The following is a 22,995-nucleotide window of genomic DNA, read 5'->3' on the forward strand; positions in this document are numbered from 1 at the left end:
TATTTTTCCTCAAACTGAGGGTGTGTTTTTATGTAACCAATCGTTGCCTTGCATATCTCAGAGGCCTGGAACAGGTTGTTCGAAGGGAGACTATGAAATAATCTCTGCAAGAACTGACTCACTTAAACTGCCCTTTTTTTTTTTTAAGGCCCACTGCAGAAGGGAGTAAAGTGGTAAAAATATGGGCTATGTAAGTGATCCCGTTTTCTTTGAAGCCAATGAGGTTATCCTGATTAACACCAGCTAAAGATCAGCCCTCTGTTTTCTTTGAAAGGCTGACTTTGTTCCATTTCCTCAAAACTTATCAAATACTTCTTTGCTGTGCTCCTTCAGCATTTGCAGCAGCGCTGCTGTCTCATGGGAAGGGAGTAGCTTTCCATGTACAACCTTCCTCAGGAACTCTGAAAGCCTTCCAGCAGCTAATCATAGAAATAACAGCTTACAACAACATGTGGGGAGAATACCGCGATGATCTTGTCTGTAAGGTAGGTGGGGCTTGGTTTCAAATGAAATATTGCTTTGGCAGATTTGACACCAATTATATTTCCCAGATTCCTTTCTGTTAAAAATTCTTTTTCGGGTAATTAGCATATCTGTAAAAGTTCAGGGTAGTTATTGCTACCATTACCTCCAACAACATGTAAGGAACAATTCCTTGCTCTTGCAGTTCTTGGTGTAGTTCTGGGGTAACGTGTCCCTGGGGAGTTTTCCATGTGTCTTTAAAGTAACTGGAGCAATTTTGACAAATAAAATCTGTTTGGTAGCTGGCCAGTGCACTGCTCTGCTCTACCGATACAATTATTAATTATGTTGTACGGAAAGGCCTCAGGGAAGCTGATTAATGTATGAGCTTTTGTATTCTCCTGCTGAGAAAAACTTTAGCTTATGAATTAGATGCATATGAATTAGGTGCTTTTAAAAGATACAAGTCAAAACATACGAAAATCCAAACCGGTTTTCAAAACATAATTTTATAGCCAAGGTACTAGAGTTATATCTTGATTCTAATAGCAAAAAATCATTTTTAATAGGTGGGAGACTTACAAACTAAATTAATTCCTATGCAAATGACTGTGAAAGGCTGTCCAATCTTCCTGCAGATGACAGGACCACAAACACAGCAACCCATCATCAGGTACAGCCCAAAATACCGTCTCTCAGAGAAGTCAGACAATTAAGCACCACTGGGCAGTAGCCAACATATGTACCTGTTCCCGTCTTCCTGTGATATAATGAGCAGGTCAGCACAGTGACTGCAGAAGTACAATAACTGCTTCTGTAACACCAATGCGTTTGTCTCTGCCAGCATAGTTAAAAAAGAATATGCAAACAAATCTTCCTGACTTCACATGTTCACCCTGAAATGTCCAAGAGACAACTAAGACTGGAAGAAAAACTGATTAAAGAAAGTAATGTTGTATTTTGCAGCATTGGCCATGTGTTACCTGCTGGCCAAACTTAACAGGCTGCCAGTGCAGCCAGATATGCTCCAATTTAAATGAATTTTTATCGAAAAATTGTTTGGGACATTTGCTTATTCTCTGCATGTTCTAACAGCAGGTTTCCCCCCTTAGGTTTGGCACTCACGTTTCTGGAGGGTGTCCTGTCCTACGGAGTGTGCAGCTCAACAATCCCACTCCCTTTGGTAACACTAACTTTTGTAAAACAAACATCAACACTTGCATTGTGCTCCCTGTAATAATAAAAATAGAACAACCCATTAACATGTTAACTAACTGGCCTTGTTTCCTTATCAGGATGTTTTCTGTAAAGACATTGACAGTCTTACAGACGATATCTAAGCTGTTTTCTAACTTGGCTAGTACTGAAAAATAGTACGAGTTGTCTGGTCTTTATTTGAATGGTAGTATTCATTATTAGGGCACTATTGCCATGAGTATTAGTTTGCTGTCTGCAACAGTAAATCATCTGAGCTCCAGACAGAGGACAGGAAAATGTGTTACTGACTCAATGTGTTATTACTCTGAAACAGCACATCCCATCCTAGTGCATCTGGGCTTTCATTCCTCACTGAAATGATGCAAATTCAGGATTTTCCATACTGTTTTTGTGAAATTCTCACCTGCTTCTTAGTGGCATCTGTGGCATCAGGCTCTTCCGTGTTTAGTCTTTTTATCTCAAGTGAGATTTTAAGCTCTTCAAAGCAATGCTCAATCACCTTTTTTTTTTTTCCTGAATGCCATCAAAAATGTTTGCTTAACAAAGTCCTTACCGTTTATTTTAATGTTTACTTATCTTTTATGTTGATGTTATTGAAATTATAGTTTGGGATCTAGAGAGCTGTAATAAGCTGTAATAAGGGTATGCACACATGCTCTTAAATCAATATCGTTTGTTTACAGCAAACATGGCAAAGCTTAACATGTACTCTAATACAAATCCAGTTGCTAGACAACAAATTCTTTACTTGATCTTCTTGTTCCATAGAGCCAACTAAGCTGTGAGTCTTCTGAATGACCAGAAACAACTGTCCTTTCTCCTTTCAATTCAGACATCCGCCTGGACTGGGAAACTTACAACCAAGTAGAAGATGATAAAAAGCTGGTGGACCTGTTGATGTTCTTTGGAGACCCTTTCCCTCCTAAGGACGTGGATAAAAATGAGACTGCATCAACTGGTAGCAACTCGGAGTTGGAGATCAAGTTAGAATTGGATCAACCCCCCATTCCCTGTGGAAGCGTTTATCCAGCCTTGCAAACCACCGATGAGGTCAGCTGTTAGTCTGTTTTTTATACTGCTGCTGAGATACATGATGGGTTTCTTGGCGTGAAAGGTTGAAAACAAGAGCATGCATTTAACCAAGGCCTGGATTATTAAATGTCAGCTCCTCTCACAGTCAAAAAAGCAATACATGGGTAGGTGGCTATAGGTATCAGTAATCGGTTTCCAAAACAGACTATAAATAAAAAGCTCTTCATCTTCTCCTTCTCTTTAGGAAAGCTTAAAACAGTTCTTAAAACAGTCTTTGACAAACAAATCAATTTGGATCTACTTTTCTCATGGCTACTTTAAGTGCTGCAGTCAGAGAGCAGAATCTACAGTGCAGAGTTCAAATCACAGCTAATGTCTTGGAGGCATTTTTCCCAGTGCCAAACCAGACTGGTTCTGTTAGATGTTACCATGTTATAACAGACTCTAATATGTAAAGTTTTATTATAATATGGCAACTTACTGCTGTGAAAGACTGGGAACAACAGGGAGAAGGTGTTATGCAGGATCTAGCAAAAGCTTCACAGAAAGCACCTTTTCTCTGTTTCAGCTCAGGAGGCATAGTTGTTCTGAAAACACCTCCAATGTTCCACGTGCAGCAAGGGAAAGTTGTTTCCCTAGAGTGCTGGGTTATATAATGGGCCTGGGATGTTTCAGCTGAGTGCTGCTCTTTGCTGAACAGGACCCAAGCATGCACATTTTTCAAGAGGTTTTGGTTTGGGGAGAGCAAACCTATGCATGAAAAAATGTATGTGCAGGACACATCCATGTGTCCAGCTTTTGTGCCAGAAAGAAACTGGAGCTGGCCATACTTACGGACAGTTCCCTGTACACTTCACTTGCATTCCTGCTTTGCAGCGTAACCGTTTTAACCATTCCCCACCCTTGTGTCCTTGCAGTCCTCAGACACAGACAGCAAAGAGATCGCTCAAGGACCTGCAAGGCAGAAGATTGTCTCTGTACTCATACGGCCTCATGAAGGGGTTCCTGCCAACAACCCCTACTCCGTCACTCCAAGACAGATAGTAAGCTGTACATTTTCTTTGTGCTTAGATTTAGCATGTTTTCTGTAGGATAGCAGAGACAAAGGAAAAGGAAGCTTGGGGTTGGGGCAGAGACTACTAAACAGTAGGCCTGGGGGGCGAGAACAACTTCTCCCTTGGGTTGCCTCAGTGAAGTGTGTGGCGTGAAGTGGGAGGCATCCAGCCTGATGCTCTAGAAGCACATTATTTAATCAGTGCAGATTTGCTAAGTAAAACTGGCAGGATTAGAAAGCAGGCTGCTGGGAAAGGGGTTTTCTGTAGACAACATTTCTGAATAAACAGTTGTAACCCGCTGTATGTCAAAAAAAAAAAAAAACAAAACTGCTACAAATAGGGGCCACCTTGTCACAATTCCTTAGAAATAAGCTAAAGCTCTTGAAACATCTAACTGTGAGTGATAGGGTTGCCCAAAACACCAGTGTGTCCGTTTTGATTAGCAAGTTTTTTGCTGAAGAGTTTCAGTTACAAGTTATAATAAGCTAAAGAATACATTAAAAATAAAATAATATATGGAAATGGCTTCTGAAAGCAATGAAGCCTACGGTCAGCTCTGAGGTGATTTGATACTGAGATAGCTAAGATAACACAATATATCTAAGATAATACAATATATCTTAGCTGAGATAGCTAAGATAACACAAGAGACTCTCCCCTTTGTGGAGAGTCTCTATTCAGCGTAGCTAGCAGAGATCTTGGCCCACATGGAATGTAATTGATGCCTATAGAGCCATTCAGGTATTTTTTTTTCAGAAATGTCCTCAATATTTCCATTATTGATCCAAGAAGGTCTGGTAGCTCAGGTGATGTGCAGCACAGCTACCCAGACCTGCCTCAAGTCCGTGTCTGTGAGCAAATAAACTCGACGTGACCAGACCCTGAAGCATTTTAGTACGTGGCAGAGCTTTCTAGCTGCAGCCCTTCTAGACCTCAGGCAGAGCTTCCTTATGTCCTGACTGCTCTGAGTGGGGGAACACGGTGCAAGGAGAGCTGAGCTAGCTCTGCTGCTTCTGAACATAAGTCCAGCAGGGCCAAACAGCTCACCCTGTGATCCCATGAACTCAGGGAGGCTGCTTTTGCACAGCACTAGCCTGACAGCAGCACACACCACACAGCCCAAGCTCACAAACTTGGCTAGACCTGGGCTGGTTCTGCAGGAGAAATTGCAGGCAAACGTGTTTTTGCAGCAATAACAAGGTTTAATCATGCAGAACCTATTTAACCTGTACATCACAGGAAATCCCCTGTAGCTGGTTAGTACATTCCCTGCTGTTAGTAAAGTAAAAAATGGCTAACTGAATTGTAAAAAATCTCATAATTCACACTTGTACATCTTCAGAAAAGGTTTCTTATGTCTCTGAATACTGTCAGTTGTAGGAGTAACAGCTGAGTTAGCCTTGGAGGAAGAGTGGGAAGAACTGGGTAGAATTAGGTATTATTTCTAAAACCAGACAGGGATGTATGTGTGCTCAGGGGAGCTGTTCTGTGGCTGTGCTTACACTGTTAATAAAATGGCCAGACTGATATTTGCAGCTGAAATAATTAAACCAGTTTTGTTGCCACATGTTGTCATTTCACTGTGTGCCCTGAGCTTAGCCCATTCCCAGGGGATTTCAGGCTCCTTGTGCAACTCTGTTTTAGCAGCTGAGCGCTGAGGGTGCTTGTGCAATCCCCTGCTCAGCAGGCGTCTCTCGATTGCAGGTGGTTCCAGGAGGTGGCAGCATCTCCGTTCGCATCTCCTTCACCCCGCATGTCCTCCCGGAGACCGTCACTGAAGTGCACTGTGAAGGGTTTGCGCTGGGATTCATGAGCCTAGACGACAAGGTAAACTGATATCCCAGCAGAGCTAAAGACGACTAGGAAATAATCGTTTCCATTCCTGTAATTTCACGTGCGGGCTGCTGTGTACTTGGCCAGTCTGTGCAAACAGTCCTCTTCCTGCAACCCCGAACATCCTTCCATAATTTCATTAGCTGCGTTTACCTTTTAGCTTGGAAGCTTTCTGGGGTGGGAATGTCAACGTCTTGTTACGTCGTCTGGAGCAGTAGACCCCAGGCAATAAGCCCAGGATTTGAATTGCTATCACAACATCAGGTTTTATTGATAACAAGAGCTAACAATGCAACTGAGACTCAGAACCCTGAGTTCTGTTCCTGGCTCTGCACCAACCTTCCTGTGAGCTCTCGGACAGCACCTCTCTCCTCTGGGAAGCTTCCTCTTCAAAAACTGCAAGTGCAGCTCGTGGGCTGATGTGAGGCTTGAGCAGTGCTTTATGATTTGCTCTGAGATTCTCTGAGCTGAATCATTGCAAAGGTGCAAGGTAGAATGAATGAATAACAGAATATTTAGTAAAAACATCCCTAATGTTCCTTACTCCTGTAGGAAGCACTGTCTGTGTGTGTATTAAACACAGTCATGAGAGTCCAAATACTGCTCAACTTCTGCCATTCCTTGCACGTTGCCATCACATCTTACAAACAGGCAATACATTGCCAAGCAGAATCCCCTTTTAGCTACCAGCCTCTCAAGCTAAAAGCAGGGCTTTAGGTTTTAGTGCTGTCATTTATCCAAAAATTCTGTTTGGGTTTTGTTGTCAGCTCGCAAAGACAGTGCCTGACAAGGTTCTCCGCAAACACGGCTACGATGCCCCACCGTTACGAATAGACCTGAGAGCCTCCGTAAGGCATGCTCTGTAAGTACCTTCACACTGACACCTGACACACTGACACCTCACACACTCACAGAATAAATCAGCCTGGAGGGAAGGGCTCTGACCAGCTCTGATTCTTTACACACAGGTTAAAAGTAGACATGGATCATGATGGAGAAATGATGTTTTACTCTGTGGCAAGTGATCTCATACCGGATCAGCCTCTGTTAGGAGTAAGTACTTCACACACAGATGTATTCTCTTGGACTGAGCTACTGTGAAAATTCACAGCTGCATGCAATGGTTTTTAAAACACATCTTTACCAGTGTCCTCATGTTGCCATCTTCAGTGTTGCACATAGTTATATGTAAACTAAAATGACTATAAGTACTTATTAGCCAGGAATAATCATAGCTGAGCTCAGACAATGCCTATTTTATACATCTTCCTCTATTATTATTTTATTTGTAGAGGATTTCTTAAGTAGAAAAATAAGTACTTCTTTTCAATACATAAAGGTCTGATAGCAGAATGAGTCACTTAGAGCAACGTAGTCTGTTTCTGTGACCTTTGACATTCAAAGACTCTAACCTTATTACATTATTTGTATTTGGGGTTTTTACTCAAGAAATTTTGAAAAACACAAGTGAAAAATAATGGGCTTCTTTGGGATAGAGTCCTTCAGATCCCTGGTGCTGTTGAAAGACCAGACTAACACAAAGCTCTCAAGGGAGTTTAAACTAACCAGTTTTGAATAATTTTTCTACCAGGTTTTGACAGATTCAGTAATGACTCAGAGTTTGAAACTCATCAATTGCACTAAGGTTCCTCTGTACTTCAGGCTCCTTCTGTCTACGCCCTTCAGCCTGGCCAGCACAGATCTCCAGAAGAGCACCAAAACATCCCACAGCAAGAAGGAAGAAACAGAACAGCAACCGCAACTTGTACTTTATCCCCAGCAAAACATGCTGGTAGGCTCAAAAAAAATAATCCTCTGCCAAAATAGATAGTTTAGTAATTGGTATGTTAGCATGGCCCAGATGAACCACAAGAAAAACACAACCAATATAGAAATCTCCCGATGTCAGGGGAAATAGTGGTGTATTAGCAAATGCTAATAACTGCAATTTTGCCTGCTATATTGCAGGTACAAAGTATTTTTCCACAGCGGCTCTGCTGTGCTTTTCTCATCAACTCTGACCTATTACAAACTCTTGCAGAAAGCCCTGTGTCATTTCTGGACCTGACCTAAATCAATAGTCAAATACATGCTGGACTAATTAAAAGACTTGCAAAACCTACATTCCCTCATTTCCTTATATTAGATGCAGGCAGTTCAGAGAGAATAAATTTGGTTAGTTTGGGGTGTACACAGTGACATTAAAGGAAGCAAAGTCTTGGATTCAAGAATTACCTAGGGTGCAAAAATGAATAACCCTCAGCTGCATTTTGAAGTGTGCTTCTCATTTTTCAGTGTTCATTTTGACTTAGAGGCACACAGGTCTTAATTGCACATGTGCCAGAAGAAAGACTTACATTTTTAAGACATCTTTGGGAATATGGTATTTGTAACCTCAGGAACTGAGCGCTTTTGTCTTGCTAGAGAATGTTTCTCTCCTGTGGTTCAGCAATTAGCTGTTCACCTTTACACTCCAGCTCTGTGTACTGGATTTATAGGAAATAGCTGTGCTTTTTCCTTAATGTCCATTAAAGCACTTTATTCCAGTGGGAATTTGGTTGCTGGCACAACACTTTTGGGTTCCAGTGGGAAAATGTGCACTCGGGCCTTTGAGCAGTGTTTACTTTGGATTTCCTGCACACAGTGCCATCTTATGTGACAGTCATCTGAATTCCTCTTCCCACAGGTGAAAGTGTCATTCCACACAACTCTGGAGTTGCTTACCTATCAACATTTGCCAGATACCCAGATGCTTCCTGGATTCCAAGTGCTCCAGTTTGAGAACGGGGAGAGAAAGCTGAAGTTCAGTCAAAATCTGGTCATCGAATACAGTAACCACAGCACCCAGGTAAGAGGAGGATGGCAGCACTGGGCTATCAGCATCTTTGATTCAGAATGAACATGTCTTGGGGTTCACTGAGCTGTGAAATACAGCCACCTCTGGAGTAAACCTGTAGCGTACAGTCAAAGCGAGTGGCCAGAGATTAGCAAAAGGAGATTGCGGTCTGTTGAGCCTGCAGGTGACTCTCCAGTTGGCAAAGAGGTTCTGGGTCAGCAGCCTAGTGTTCGTACCCCGTTTTCCTGCAAGAGCACTGTTTGCACAGCAGGAAGGCCTGGGTGATATGTCTCAATCAGAAGGGCAGCATGCCCAGTCACAGTATGACTCTGTGTCCTGAGACACTGCAGGAAGCAGGACAGGCTCAATCAACATGCCAGCAACTGAGTCACCAAGCGCTGCCTCCTGCAGTACCCAAGCGCTTCTTGAAAATCTCCTAAGCCTGCCCAGCTCATGTGGTGTGGTCGTAGCCCACACACATTTAAAGACTGATCTCTTCCAGATGGAAAGCTATAACCCCCACCCAAATCTTCAGCAGTTCCAGTACGCTGCATTGTCTTCACACCAGGTATTTCTGAGGGCTGATCTGTAAGATCCGAGCACCGTATCTAAGATGCAGTCAACTTAATAATAATAATCTTGGGCAATCTGCAGCAATTGAATGACTCACAGTGGGCCATATAAAGTCCTTGGGGACAACAAGATGTTGTAATGTCTGCATCTCCACAGAAAATCCTAATAACAAATCAGAATGTTCACTCTGTGTTACTTCATTAAGACCACAAAGATGAAAACCTGTCTCAAAGCAATGAAACAAGCAACAACTTCATTCATTCAAAGCTGTAGAATGGGGAACTGACTCTGTTACAGAAAGAACACAAAACAAGTACTCTTGATTCAGTGCCTGAGGTAGGAATGATCCAGCTGCAGCAGATACAAAACAATACAAAAAAAAAAAAAAGTGTTTTCTTGTTTTTCCTTTCCTCTCTTTTGTAGCTGGTCCCAGTGACTGCACACCTTACTGTCCCAGTTCTGGAGCTGTCTTGCGACATGGTTGATTTCAAGACCTGCTTTGTTGCACAGACCAAGACTGAACATGTCTTCCTGTCTAACAGGGGCGGCTGCAGAAGCTACTGGACTGCTTTGCTGGGTATTTGGGTTTTGCAACTGGGTTTCCTTGCTCTGTAGTTTCACTGTTCATTTTTTTTTGGTTGTTTTGGTTTTGTTAAGACTGCGTGCATTCACTCATATGATGATGTTTAGTCCAAACGTACCAGGTCTGCTTCTGTTCCCACATATGTGCGGTGGTGGTGGCTGTTGGTTTTTGTTTTCATTTACATCAGTGTATCTCTGCTGGTTTCAGCCTTTACTCCAGATTTAACCAAAGGATGAAACCACAACCCTCACTGCTGGTGGACATGCTTTGTTCATTTATATCACAATCCCAGGAGGCAACAAGCAGCAGCACCTCCTCACGAGGGCTGTTTGAGCTTGTGCCTAATGAGATCAACAACAGATGGACTTCAAAGGAAAGAAGATAAGGGTCTCATTATTCTGACACAAGGACATTGATCACTCCCCTTGATTAAAGGATGAAAATAGAATCTGGCCACATGCACAGAAAGCTTGTGACAGTGCAAAATATGATTTATTAGTTGGCACGAAAGGAGGTGCATTGTTTTGAGAGCTATATGCTGTACAAACCGATACAGAAGGTCTCATACTGCTTTGTTTGATATTTGCCCTCTTTGCTGCAGATGAACAAGAAAAGCATAATAACGACCTGGAATTATTTTCTGTCTCCCCTCCTAATGGCATTTTGGAGGCACGCGAAGGGGACCAACCTACCAAAGATGTTTTGCAGATCACCTTTACTGCCAGGTATGGTTAACACAACTGAAATTTTGCTGTTACTCCCTGTCGAGCCCAGACTCATTGTGAGTAGTCACTGAAAGCAGAGTTCTGCTCTGTTCTTGTGTTATCACGCCTTTGACACCTGTCAGTCTTGTGCTTCCAATCTCTTTCCCTCCACTGCTGCCACATATGGGATTTCTTTTACAATTCTCACCCTGAATTTCAGCCTTCAGTTTACCTACTTCAAATCACACCGTTAAAACAGTTGGCATGGCACACTGCCTGCGTATGACTGGATAAAATCGCTTTCTTTAGGGTCCTCAACAGAGTAAATCTCAGGCTCTGTCAAGTCAGTGCAGAAGCCGATTCAACAGTTAGCTCCTTTATGCATCTAGCACTTTATTAGGACAAAAAGAGAAATGTGTATGGAGTATTTCAAAATTCCAGTAAGAATCTGTCATGCCTGAAAGAGCAGTGTCTTTTGCAGTCAGTCTCAGGGATACTTCATTATAGTTTGTGCTCTAAAAGTTAAGTTTTTGAATTCCTTTACCTCAGAATATCTCCTGAGGAAGCAAATAGTGCAGAATGTTACTCGAATGCACTGAGACAATTTGTTTTACTCCTGCTTAGCTTGGTGCAATGTTTAGACTGAGTCGTGTTGATGTTTGGTGGAAAAAAAATCGATGCATTTTTGTTGTCTCTAGTCCAAAGGTTTTCTGTACAACAAAGATAGCGTGAGCTGCAGGCAGACAACAGCAAAGAGCACAAGAGATCAGATGCAAATAATTGTCTTTGTCCTATAAACAGCTGATATTGTTCTAATTACGTTTATGGCCAGCTTACCATAACCTTTTGTCAAGGCTGAGGATTACTTCTGAGTAGCAGAGGCACTGACCCAAAACCTTTCATTTCTTTGCTGTAATTAATGAGAGGCAAATCCTGAAGGAAAACAGCTTTTGTTACAAATGATGTTTTTTTGCTGAGATGGCCAGAGGAAAGGCCCCATGATATTCCTTCACACCTCCCAGAGACGACAAGTAGGTTTGTTTTTTTTTTAAGCTTCACTCATTACTTGGAAATTTTAACATCTTGGCAGAAAGTTTAGGATGAGCCTATCCCGGGGATTTCAGTGAACTCTGAACACTGCCGAGAGGGAAGTTTCAAGAAGCAACCTACAGGTGACAGCTATTGCTGGAACTTCGGGTCCCCTGGGCCAGGCCGTGAGCTCTCCACGCCTGGAGCTCCTGCAGTCTCAGCAGGATGAGGCCTGTTAGGCCTCGCTCTGATCAGTGCCTTGGACCAGGGACAAACTTGGGCCAGACTCTCAGCTCCTTAAATCTTTCAGCAGAGCCCTTTGAATCTGCCTGAAGCGCTTCCTTTTGTCTGAGAACAGGTACCACAATAATCAGCCTGCCAGAGAATTCCCAGCACTGCCGAGCTCAGCACCAGCATGGCAGTAGGAAATGATGATATGGGAGGTGATTTTAGTGACTCACCTCCCTAAACCAGTGGTCTTCCTGCAGAATTTTGTACTATGAGAAATAAGAGCTGCCTGTCAGACAAGACTCTTGCAGGCCTTTACAAGGGCAATCTCTGAGAGAGGTGCTTCAGCTGGAGGAGCCCAAGGGCGTTGGGTAGCACCAGCCTTAGGCAAATTACGCTGTAAGGCTTCCACTTAGCACAAGTGCTAAAACTCCACTTGCTGTAAGCCCTTTGATGTTCATTTACAATGTGGACTCGGTCAATTATCCCTTGACTTATTGGCATTGACAAACTTGTTTCAAACCTGTCAGAGGGGAGGAGCTGTCACAGCAAAGTGGTGCAGGCAGGCGTTTGTTCCCAAGCGATGCTAATCCCTTAGGAGAGGTTGATTTTATTTATTTAAACTCAAATTGACTTTCACAGATAGGAAGGCACTAGAGGTCTTCTTTCAACAATGAAATTAATAATGCAGTGTCTTTAGCTGAGGCAGAGACTGTAGCATAGTTTTAAACCCCCATACGTATGAAACCGAAGCCACGTCTCTCCTTTTTCTTCCACAAAGTAACTAATATCATCCTAAACCATGGAGATAGGTCCAGCTATAACTGAAATGTCATCTTTTCCCTCTGCACTTTAGGAAGGCCATTGAGTACGAAGCAGTCGTGACCATTACTGGGATGCTGGGAGAGAAGGCTTGCACGCTGCACATCAGGGGACGTGGATCATACGATGGGAAGTACGAAGACCCACATTTGATTTAAGCAGGACGGATGGCAAGGTAATAAGTCAGCTACAAAAGTATTGTCATCTGTATTGTCATCTACTTCAGCTTTTAAATGTGTACTGGAGTTTTAGCAGAATAAAGTTTATAGGTTACGGGTGATAAAAGTCACAGTAATTTGAAAACAGTCGTAATCTCATCCTGTGGTATTTTATTGCTCTGATAAGCTTAGCGTTACCCACAGAGCCAGGCTCTGCAACAGCATGTTTTAAATTGCAAGCCAGCTATGGTAACTGTTAGGTCAAAAAACTTTTGCATAGTACACTGTGCTTCAAATTACAATCAAGGCTGTTGGTATAGTAAAAAGAAGCTTTTGCTTTGCAATTTTTCTGCTTGTTTGATATTAAAATGGCCACTGATACATAATGAAACCAAGAATTAGTGAATAGACCAGCATTTCCCTGGCTGTCTTCTCAATGTTTCACGTGAATATGGGAAAGCCAACATTTCCTGGACTCTGCGTGTTTCATCATGCTTGGGTATTGAGAACAGCCCCTTCAGCTACGGAGGGAAGAAACCCTTCTTCCTCTTGATTCCTTCCTCCCACATGGTTCCCATTTACTCACACATCCCTTCAACTGTTTTTAAAATTGCTTTAGCAAAAGGTCACTGAAATTCCCACTGCTGAGACTGTTCAATTTTCCACTCCCATCGCATAAAGTTTTTGTTAGAGGCACTGTGTGTGGGGAGGAAGGGCTGGGAAGAGAACAAAAGATGATGCTATCTGCCTTCTGCCTGCATGAAAGCAGAGCCGTACTGGCACTGAGAACTCATTCTATGCACAGGAACCTTAGTGTGCAAAGAGGACCCTTGAGTTACAGTTAAAGAATGCTATCTTTTTGCTCTGAAATATGTGGGTGTAAGCGAGACCAGCTACAGAACAGGAACATGAGAAAATAAAATAGCTCTCGCTAATCGTGACCTTCAAATATCACAATAAAAAGAATACAAAGATATTGCAGGAGCCCAATTGTATTAAGTGCAAAATAAGAGCTGGGACAAAAAAGTTCAGTCTGTGTTACAAATTTAAACTTCCTAACAGTCAAAGATCATTAATGCATTTCTTTTTCAAGCCATTAGCTCTTAGCAGAAAGATCACTGAAGCTAACGAGAACAGGTAAGGGAGAATTTCCTAAGATGAAATGTAAACATTTGTATTAGTGCTGAAATCTCCTTTATATCTAATTATTAAGCAGAAGCTTGTCTCCTGTGTTAGTCATACAAGCTAATAATTAGAAACATGTTGTAAAAAAATGGAATGGCTACTTTCAAACACCTTGTTTCTAGCAATTCCTCAGAACCCTTCCTTGCAGGCACGCCAACCGTTTGTTTATATTTTGCTGCTGTGTAAACTACTTCCTAGCAGCCCTTCCACCTTGCCCCTGTGGTTGTTTCAGAGCAGCTTGGTTAAAAAAGAAAAATCTCTCTATAGATAGACAGAAAGTTAAAGCACATCCTCTAGCATATGGATGATTTAAGACACAGCCAATTTGTGACTTGGGTAGGACAAACATAAAGGAAATATTAAGTCTTTGCACTGCTTTCAAAAGAAACCTTTTTAGACTTCCCATGAGTTTTTTTTAAGAAAACCCTGGAAAAGCCATTTCATGTGCACTGACATTTTCATTTAGAGCCATGGTTTTAGGTGATTTGTCATACAATGTACAACGTAAATATAATTAGAGAGGAGGAGTTCAGAGTAAAGGGATCAGTTACAAGTGTTCATTCACAATCACCACACGAGGGCCTGTCTTTGAACTTCAGCTGAACTCGTTTCTTTTCTCATCCTAGGATGCTTTGCAGCACTGAAGTGAACGTCAATCTTGCTTTTTTCCACCTCAGTTCATCTGTAGGATTGGTTCTGCTTCTCAATTTGAGCCTGTAATTTGTAGAGTTAGTAACGGATCCCTGAATCCACTTGATTCCACAGTGCAAATCACTTGCTATTACTAGAGAAGGCAGAGAATTAGCAGCTGTGTTGATTTGTCAGTACGCTGGAGGTTAGTTCCCTGGGTATTCAAATACTGCTGCAGCTCCCATACCAGTTCCAATGCACATTGACACAACACCATACGCTCTGGAACGAAAGAAGATGTGAAATTAAGAAAAACATCACGTTTATATCACACCTGACCAGGGGAAAAAAATCCAATAAAAGTGATGGTTATTTCTGAGCCTGATTTACCCAAACACACCTAAGGTTAATACCATTGTTCAGTGCTCACCTTTTCCCTCTACGCTTCAATTCATTGAGCAAAGTGACCACTTGCCGGGCGCCCGTACAGCCCAGGGGGTGCCCCAGGGCTATTGCTCCTCCCAGGGGGTTGACCTTCTCCATGGGAATGCCCAGCTTTTCAACGCAGTACACAGCCTGGAAAGACACGGGAAATGTTTCACAGGATGCTCTCACCTCTGTACCTCTGTTAGTTCTCAGCTCTCCTGCAATACAGAACCAGGAGGGCTGCAGAGAAGGCTGGTGATCTGATCTCCACATACAAAGGAAGACAGCAAACAGCCAGGCCGATAATCCTAGGCAGGTCTAGGGGCTTCAGAAGATTTGTGCTCAAAATGAATTGAGCTCAAGTTATGTTTTCTATTACGTAAAATCCACACTGTTATGTCAGCTGCTCTGAAAGTATTAAAGTATTACAATAATTAGTATTTATGGGCCTGACTAGCTAGACCGTTTTCCAGTGGAAAGCAGCAGAACTACATTACAAATCCAAAGCACATGAAGCAAGCAAAATCTATCAACTTCATCTCAAGCTGAGCCCACATACTTTCTGACTGGCAAGTCACAGATTTGTGGCCAACAAGTGACATTTCTGCATTTCATTAAGGATACGCAAATTGTTAAGTGCAATACATTCACACGGACACCACCCTGTAACGAGTTACAGCCTTGTGAAACAGCAATTTTGCAAGTGAGTATGAGGATACAACAAAGTAATCATTATTATTTAGTGAAGATCTTTTTTTTTTTTTTAATCTTATGCTACATAAGCAATGCCCTGCTTGTTTTTATTTCAAGAAAATAGTCTGTATGTTTTTAACATTTGGCCAGAAATGAAGTCAAATCTTCGTTTTGAGACCAAGTTGAAATATATTTCTAGTTTCTAAGCAATGTAACAACTCAACCAGAATGATCACTCACCTGGCTTGCAAAGGCTTCGTTGATTTCAAATATATCAATGTCATTTAGTGTCAGACCTATGGTTCAGAAAAATCAGGATTTAAAAGGAGATATTATTGCCTTATAAGTACATTAAAGAGAACAACTCGCTTAAAGTCTTCCTTTATGAATTCTACCCTGCTAACAACAACAAAGGGAGGACCTTGGCTCCCCGTTGGGTATCTACGTTTTTATGTCTTTATGTGTACAAGTATCTGAAGACTGCAAAACCTCACAGTCCGTGGCATCACGTCACTGAGTGTGCACAGTTTCCTTGGATTAAATGTGGTTTCTTTGCGGAGGGGTTAAAGACCGAAGGGTATTTTGAGACAAAGATAAAACTATAGGCAAATGTGTAACCACAGTGCCGACAGCTGACCGCAATAATAATCGTGAGCCATAAAAGCTGCTCGACCCTGTGAGTGTGATAACACCGAGGAAAGCCCGTTCCACTGGTCAGATGCCAAAATTGTAAAGAAAACCAAAACACAAACAAGAAAACCACATACCCACAGCCTCCTCACATTACGCGACAAGAGAACTAAACGAACTCTAAATCATTTGCCACACGCTGGCAGCTTGTTGAGGCCGTGCAGGGCGTTAGTCCTGAGCTTCTCACAGGCGAGTGAGGGGTAATTTGTACCTCAGAAGCGAGCAGCATTACACCACCACCAGGCAGCATCTCTTTCAGGGCTCTAGCTGCACGTGCTGGAATAATCACCTCAAATTTCAGTCCACAGGGAGCGATTCTGCCCCGTGCTGAGCAGCGTGGTCCTTACCTGCCTTCTCCACAGCAGCAGGGATGGCGTAGGCTGGCCCAATGCCCATAACATCGGGCGGGACTCCGACCACAGCAAAGGACTTGAGCACCCCCAGCACCGGCAGCCCCAGCTGTGCTGCTTTGGAGCGTTTTGCCAGCAGAACTGCAGCTGCTCCGTCACTGACCTGGCTGGCGTTGCCTGTTGGAAGAGATCTATCACCACCCCTTCTGCCTGAGCGCATGGTGCGACGGGGCAGGCGAGCCACGGGAAGGGCAGAAAATCGTGTCATTGAAGGCAGAGCTGACCTGCTGTGGTGCTGCCGTTCTCCTTGAAGGCAGGCTTCAGCTTTGCCAAGCCTTCCAGGGTGGTGGAGGGCCTAATCCCTTCGTCTTGGTGCACGGTGATTGTTTGTTGGTTGCCCTCCTTATCTTGGACGGTGGTCTTGACCGGGACAATCTCGGCTTTAAACAGTCCCATTTGCTGAGCTTTTGCTGCTCTGTTAAAGGAAAACACAAAAATTAAAATAACCTGGAAGGGAACTGCAAGAAGTGATGCCAACAAGAGCAGTCAGAGGATGAATTCAGATGTGACTTGGTACCAGGTGCATCAGCGGATGGGAAGAAGACAAATACTGCTTTCTGTTAACGGGAAGACAGACTTCTGACCTCTGTCACAGGAAATACATTGCTTATATGTTGGGCATTCCTACCCAAACCTGGGTCACAGGAGCACTAGGTGCTGAGCAAGATCCTGTTCTGTCCCCACTAATACCTTAGTGACTGACTGACCACCAGCAGCCCACAGCCATCAGGCTGTACTTGTCCAGTGGTACAGCCACACCACAACTGGGAGAAAATAATCCCGATGCCCAAACATCAATTCCTATTTCTGAAAGTTTAAAACAGGGCGAGGCAGCTAAGCTTCTATGCAATACTAATGATCTGTGAGAAGTTACAGAACAGCTAGAGTTTCACCCATTCCAGATTTTGTCCTACAAAAAACAAGCTGACTTTTAGACTGCAGACTTGAAGTATCATCTTCTGGCATTTAAATGTCATCTTTCAAACGATTCCAATTTGTGTTGCATAATTTATTGACTACACAGAAGGGAACCAGAAGTAAAGGTGCACAGAGGATCTGGTCTGGTCCAACCAGCAGGGAACAACTGACACAAGCAGACTGATGGAAGTGTGGAGAAGGCAAGCGGATAAATTATAATTAACTCCGAGCACATAATTTTAATCTTTCATACTAACAAGGTATTTAAAAGCCTCTGCAGCAGAGACAATTTAGAAGATTTACCTTCCAGCAGCAAAGTGCCCTTTTCAGGTAATGCAAATTGGAGACAAAGCTTGTTCTACTCCTTTATGCTTTTATTCATAAAATATAAATATTTAATATTGCCAAGAGAGATTAAGAGCCGAAGGAGAGATCAGTAACTCCACAGACATCCTGAGCCTGCAGCCAGAAAATCAACCCTTTCCTCATGTGAGAGGTGAGGATCGTGTTCACATACCCTTCTGCGCTATCAGGCAGTGAGAAAGCCTGGCATGCCAAGTTCCCTCCGAGCAGGGCCAGAATTTAAAGGTTAACTGCCTTGTCCAGCAGCTTCCTGCATTAGATAAATAATTGGACCGGGGCGATGCTTAAACACAGTTCTGAAAGTTTAACTCCTTGATGCCAGCAACTTCAACATCTCGCCCACTGCCCCTGGACTGCTGGTACCGCCCCGGGGATTCCAGGGGTCAGCTCACCCTGGCAATTATTTCACCTAAAGGAAGGGTTTTAGAGGTAGGATTGGGCTCACTTGGAGCCAAGCACCTGCAGCAAAGACACGCCGCTCCTCTTACAAGCGCGGCAACTCTCTGGAAGTGCCTCCTTTGAAATGCTCCCCCTTGGGGAAGCTCACTCCTGCTGTGACGCCCACGGTGGGTTTAAAATGACACCGAGCCAAAGCCACTGGGAAAACACTGAGCTGTCCGCCGGCTTCGGGAACCTCGTGGCAATGGTGTCCTTCACTCCATGGCACACACAGCTGCACCCGGTGCTCAAAGCCTGCACGGCTGGCGGTGAGCGTGTAAAACCACACAGCTCCGGGCTCAGGCTGCCTCACCACGCCGCTGGGCTTTGCTCTGACCACCTCAGGCTTCTTTACTCACCGCTCAGTTGTGAAAGGCAAGATGAAGGCTGCATGTAACCACTCATGCAAAGTGCGATGTTGTGTTTTTTCCCCCCTATCTCTATGTATTCCCTACCCAAAAAGGTGAAAATGAGCATTTACTTTTGTTGGGAAGCCAAGGCAAAGGCATCTTGCTTCTTGCGGGAAACTCCAAACTTCTCTGCCACGTTCTCTGAGGTTATTCTGGGAAAAACAACATCAGAAAATTAAACCAATAATGTACCTAATCAAGCTGGAATTGTCTTTTATTGAGAACACGAGCTACAAGCAGTGGCTTCGGTCTCAAAGCTCACTGCTGACTGCTCAACCTGGACCTACTCACCCCATGGGAATAAGGCAATCTCGAGCTTTGCTGTTCTCCATCATACTGGAGCTGATATCGCCAGGGTTACTGGCACTTCTGAGGGACATCGTTTCCACGCTAAACATGGGGGAAAAAAATGAAGTTACTGCCACTGCTTCCGTGCTACACTCATGGTGATTGCTCAGCTAGGAGTGATCAATGTCTTGACAACATTATTCCCTATCAACCTACAGAAGTGCAGCTGGTAATTAAAAACTGGCTGAGGAAGAAGCTCTTCAGGCGTCAGTACAAAAATTAGCACAAAATTACACCGGGTTGTTAGCCTAAGCGGGTCCTTGTTCCATTAGGACAGGACACCAATGTCAGCAGTTAATTTCTTGTGTTTCCACAGCAAGGAAGGAGCTGCTAACTATTCTGGCACTTCTGCCTTCAGACGTAACGAAAAACCCAAGGTTCTTGGACTAGAGCTGTCAACAGCCAGAAAAAGGCCAGTTCCAGCTTAAAAACTGGTTGGCAGTGGAACAACATCGAGTGTGAAGCAACCTACGACAAAGAGACTTCAGTGAGCTATGCCACTGGCATTTTGCAACACGAGGAGTTTCAGATGTAGGTCCCAGAGGCTGCAGCCTTTGACCTACAGATGGGTTAACAGATCGAAGGAACCCAAATTTTACTGCACGAATACAAAGCCACCACTTAGGACTTGCGAGCTTTTGTCCAGTCTTAGGCCACGAAGCTGAAGATGCTTCACGGTCTGCTGCCTTCTGGGAACACAGAGCTGCTTGGAAGGGATTTCTGACGCCCCATCCAAGACCTGCTGCAGGAGGCCATAAAAGTGCCATAAAAAGATGTTCTTACCCACAGGCCAGGCCAATGTCATACGACCCATTTCGGATGCCACCTGTAACAGCAGGGCACAAACATTCTGATTATCGTTAGGAGCCCAAGCGCTTGGATCCCAGCTGCAGTTTTGTGACCACCTGATGTGTTCACTGCCCCTGGAAGGGGCTTTCCCTCCGCACTCCAATGTAAGCCAAGGAGCTGACGTGGCTGAAACTAAGCACGACCTGACCTGCCAGCAGGGAGGACGGGATTGACCCTCAGAGAAAGAGCCTGACGTGGAAGTGGTGGTAGAAAGAACTCATCCTCAGATGACCAAGGTATTTCTCTAAGGGTATCTTACATATCTCAAGGGTACGAGGTGTATCTGTAAGGGTATCTTCATATCTCAAGGATATGGAAGCATTCAAGTCAACACCACGCTGAGAATTCCCAGCAGCAGAAGGCTTTATCACTGTTTTTACTGCTTGGAGGGACTGGAGAACAAATGACCAGGATAAAGGAGCACTCGTAGCAGGGCAGGCATCAACACCAGCCCGAGTGCCTGTGCACGCTTACCAGCTATATTGATAATGGCCTGCAGCCCGGAGGAGCACTGCCGGTTGACACTCGAGCACGGCACCGTCTCTGGGATCCCACTAGGACATGAGAGAGCGTTAAAGACCATGCAACAAACCAAACTGCTACAGAGAACATGAAGCCTCTCGATTAAACTGTAACCCTCACGCTCAACTGATCCCAATAAACGTCTGTTGACCTATTTGGACCTGCACCAAGACAAAGCAAAATTCACGGATCATTTCCAAATGGAATTGCAGGTGGCTCCGTGTGCTGTTTCCCCACAGGTCTACCTTGGGAAGCCCTCTGTAAGCAGGGCCCTCTGACAAGCCTAGCTCCTGAGCTCTGACCAGGGCCAGAAACAGTCAAAAGCTCTGCAATGTTGCTAACTGCTGCCTGTGCCCCTCCAAAGTGGCATCTGTAAACTGCTTTAGCAGAAGGAAACATCAGGGGCAGCCCGCAGAGCGATGTCTGCGTGGAAGGGGAGGCCGCTCCCCGCAGCACCGCCCGGTCCCTGCCAACAGGGCCGGCTGCTCCCAGCAGGGCTCTCCAAACGCTCGATCAAAGTCTGATTTCTGGGCAAAAGGCGACCTGCTGGAAACTCCTACGAGCTCACGAGCCTCATCACGACCTCTCACCCAGTGCTGCTCCGTAGCCGAGGTTCAAAATTAGAAGAAACTTTGATATGGTTGAGGGTTTACCTTAGAAATTGTGCAACTCTCGCGACCAAAGCGCCAGCTCCCGGCTGCAGCACGTTCCCTGTGTGCAAATATAGGATTGGCATCAGTCGACTGCACTGCCCCCACTACCTGCTGCAGACACCGAAGGGACAGAGCCCAGCCAATTCATGGGATGGTCATCAAGGATGTGTTAATTTCACGAGCATAACACCACCACGCATCAACCCCTTCCGACCGCCACAACACCCACGAGGCCCCCGTGGGCCTGTCCCAGAGTCTGAGGGCGACCACTCACCCACACAGATGTCTCCCAGCGCCTCTGGCCGAAGCCCGACGTCCTGCAGGACAGCGGTCATAACGGCAGACAGCAGCTCATCAGGTGTGGTATCCTGCAGGCACACAAATATGTGTTGTAGGGCCTTAAAAGTGACTAGGATGAGTTATATGGCATGAGCATGCCATATAACTGTTCCTTCATCCCAAAATGAACCCAAAGGGCAGCAGCCAGACCCTACCACCCACATCCAGCTGAGTTACTGCAGGGATTTCTGCCCCAGCAGCGTGAGGCACACGCCTGGAGCGGGTTTTGCACAACTCGGTGACTCCAGTCACATAACACTAGAGTTTTGTGGGCCGTTATCGACCCCAAATTCAACACAGCCCCTTGAAAACCTACAAAAACACAGGCAGCTTGGCAACACCTCATGTCCCACCACCACCACCTCCGCTTGCAGGTGCCGTGCCTGTCCCGGGGCTGGGTTTGGGGGAACGTGGGGCGAGGAGAACAGGCTGAGGAGGACAAAAAGCGATTAGATTATGCTTGGGGTTCCCTCAAACCCCAAAATGCTGCTCCTGAGGCTCGGCAAGGCGCAGGCAGGTCCAGGATCTCCACACCAGGAGCTCCACAGCAGGGCAGGAAGGTGAGGGAGATGTTTCCTCACCACAGTACCTCAGGGAACCGGGGCTGTTGGGCTCAGTGTGGGGCAGGACACAGTGGGATCAGGCACCCCACAGCAGCCTGTGGGGTTGGGGGGGGCTCTGGGTGGCCGCTCCGCACCCCAAAAATTGATTTTATTTCCCTGGTGGTTGGCGAGTGGTGTGGGGGCAACCCCTGAGGGCTCGGTATTTAGGGGAAAGGCAGCTCCCCGAGGGACGAGTAAGGATTGGGGGGGGGATCCGGAGGCGCCCTGCGGATTTAGGGCATGAGGAACACCCCAAAAAAAAAAAAAAATAAAGCAAATCCCTACCTTGAACCCCCCGCGCTTGGCTCGGCCGATGGCCGTCCTCCTGCCGTGCACCACCACCACATCCTCGGGACACGAAGCTCCTCCGGGCCGGCTCCCGCACGGCGCTGCCCTGACGGCGGCCGGGGGCTGCCCCGCCAGGTGCCCCAGCACCGCCCGCACCCGCCTCAGCGCCCCGCTGCCGCTCCCCGCCGCCATCTTGGCTTCCCCGCCCGCCGCCGCCGCCATTTTCGCACCTCCCCCGCCGCGGGGAGGGAGGGGGCGGGGTTTGGCGCGGACACGCCCGTCTCGTTTGCATAACCACGCCCACTTGGCTCGTTGGCCCCGCCCCCGGGTTGGGCTCGGGGGGGAGGAGGAAAAAGGGGGGAAGGGATTGGGATAAGGGAGCGAAAATGAAAGGGAATTAAAATTAACAGGTTAAAGAAAGAGTTAAAATTAAAAATTAAATTAAAATAAAAATTAAATTAAAATTAAAAATTAGGGGTAAATTCTGTGAGATACTCCGTTGAAAGGAGAAAATGCAAATGAATGGGAATAGGAATAAATGAATGAAATGAATGAAATGAGTAAAATAAATGAATGAAATGAATGGAACTGAAGAAGGCAGAAATAAAAGAGCCCACCCTACACCTTCTGCCATGGTGTAACACCAGGCCAATGTGACTGCAGAGATCACAGAATCACCGAATTTCTAGGTTGGAAGA

At 45.0% G+C, this 22,995-nt stretch overlaps 2 protein-coding genes across 2 annotated transcripts in view; one reads left to right on the forward strand and one right to left on the reverse strand.

Moving 5' to 3' along the window:
- The window catches only part of DLEC1 (DLEC1 cilia and flagella associated protein), a gene marked incomplete at its 5' end in the record, with an annotated part of 37,641 nt that extends 23,719 nt beyond the window's left edge, over positions 1-13,922 (forward strand). The window contains 13 exons of the mRNA XM_084283023.1: positions 334-485; positions 1,032-1,135; positions 1,575-1,645; positions 2,513-2,730; positions 3,630-3,755; positions 5,472-5,594; positions 6,368-6,462; positions 6,569-6,653; positions 7,192-7,392; positions 8,287-8,448; positions 9,433-9,586; positions 10,194-10,317; positions 12,410-13,922. Coding sequence (XP_084139149.1) covers positions 334-485; positions 1,032-1,135; positions 1,575-1,645; positions 2,513-2,730; positions 3,630-3,755; positions 5,472-5,594; positions 6,368-6,462; positions 6,569-6,653; positions 7,192-7,392; positions 8,287-8,448; positions 9,433-9,586; positions 10,194-10,317; positions 12,410-12,533 — 1,739 coding nt within the window. The 3' untranslated portion in view covers positions 12,534-13,922. The remainder of the gene's footprint in view (positions 1-333; positions 486-1,031; positions 1,136-1,574; positions 1,646-2,512; positions 2,731-3,629; positions 3,756-5,471; positions 5,595-6,367; positions 6,463-6,568; positions 6,654-7,191; positions 7,393-8,286; positions 8,449-9,432; positions 9,587-10,193; positions 10,318-12,409) is intronic.
- A 144-nt stretch (positions 13,923-14,066) lies between these two features.
- ACAA1 (acetyl-CoA acyltransferase 1) lies at positions 14,067-22,507 on the reverse strand. Its single transcript, XM_084281269.1, has 12 exons — positions 22,295-22,507; positions 21,343-21,436; positions 21,069-21,126; positions 20,368-20,447; positions 19,828-19,870; positions 18,988-19,086; positions 18,768-18,848; positions 16,792-16,982; positions 16,505-16,684; positions 15,708-15,763; positions 14,779-14,924; positions 14,067-14,630 (listed from the first exon to the last, which is right to left on the reverse strand). Exons 1-12 carry the CDS (start codon positions 22,487-22,489, stop codon positions 14,555-14,557), a joined length of 1,299 nt encoding a protein of 432 aa, XP_084137395.1. The 5' UTR covers positions 22,490-22,507; the 3' UTR covers positions 14,067-14,554.
- Positions 22,508-22,995: the final 488 nt, after the last annotated feature.

This window comes from Netta rufina (genome assembly GCF_964035555.1).
Source record: "Netta rufina genome assembly, chromosome: 2".
Taxonomy (NCBI): domain Eukaryota; kingdom Metazoa; phylum Chordata; class Aves; order Anseriformes; family Anatidae; genus Netta; species Netta rufina.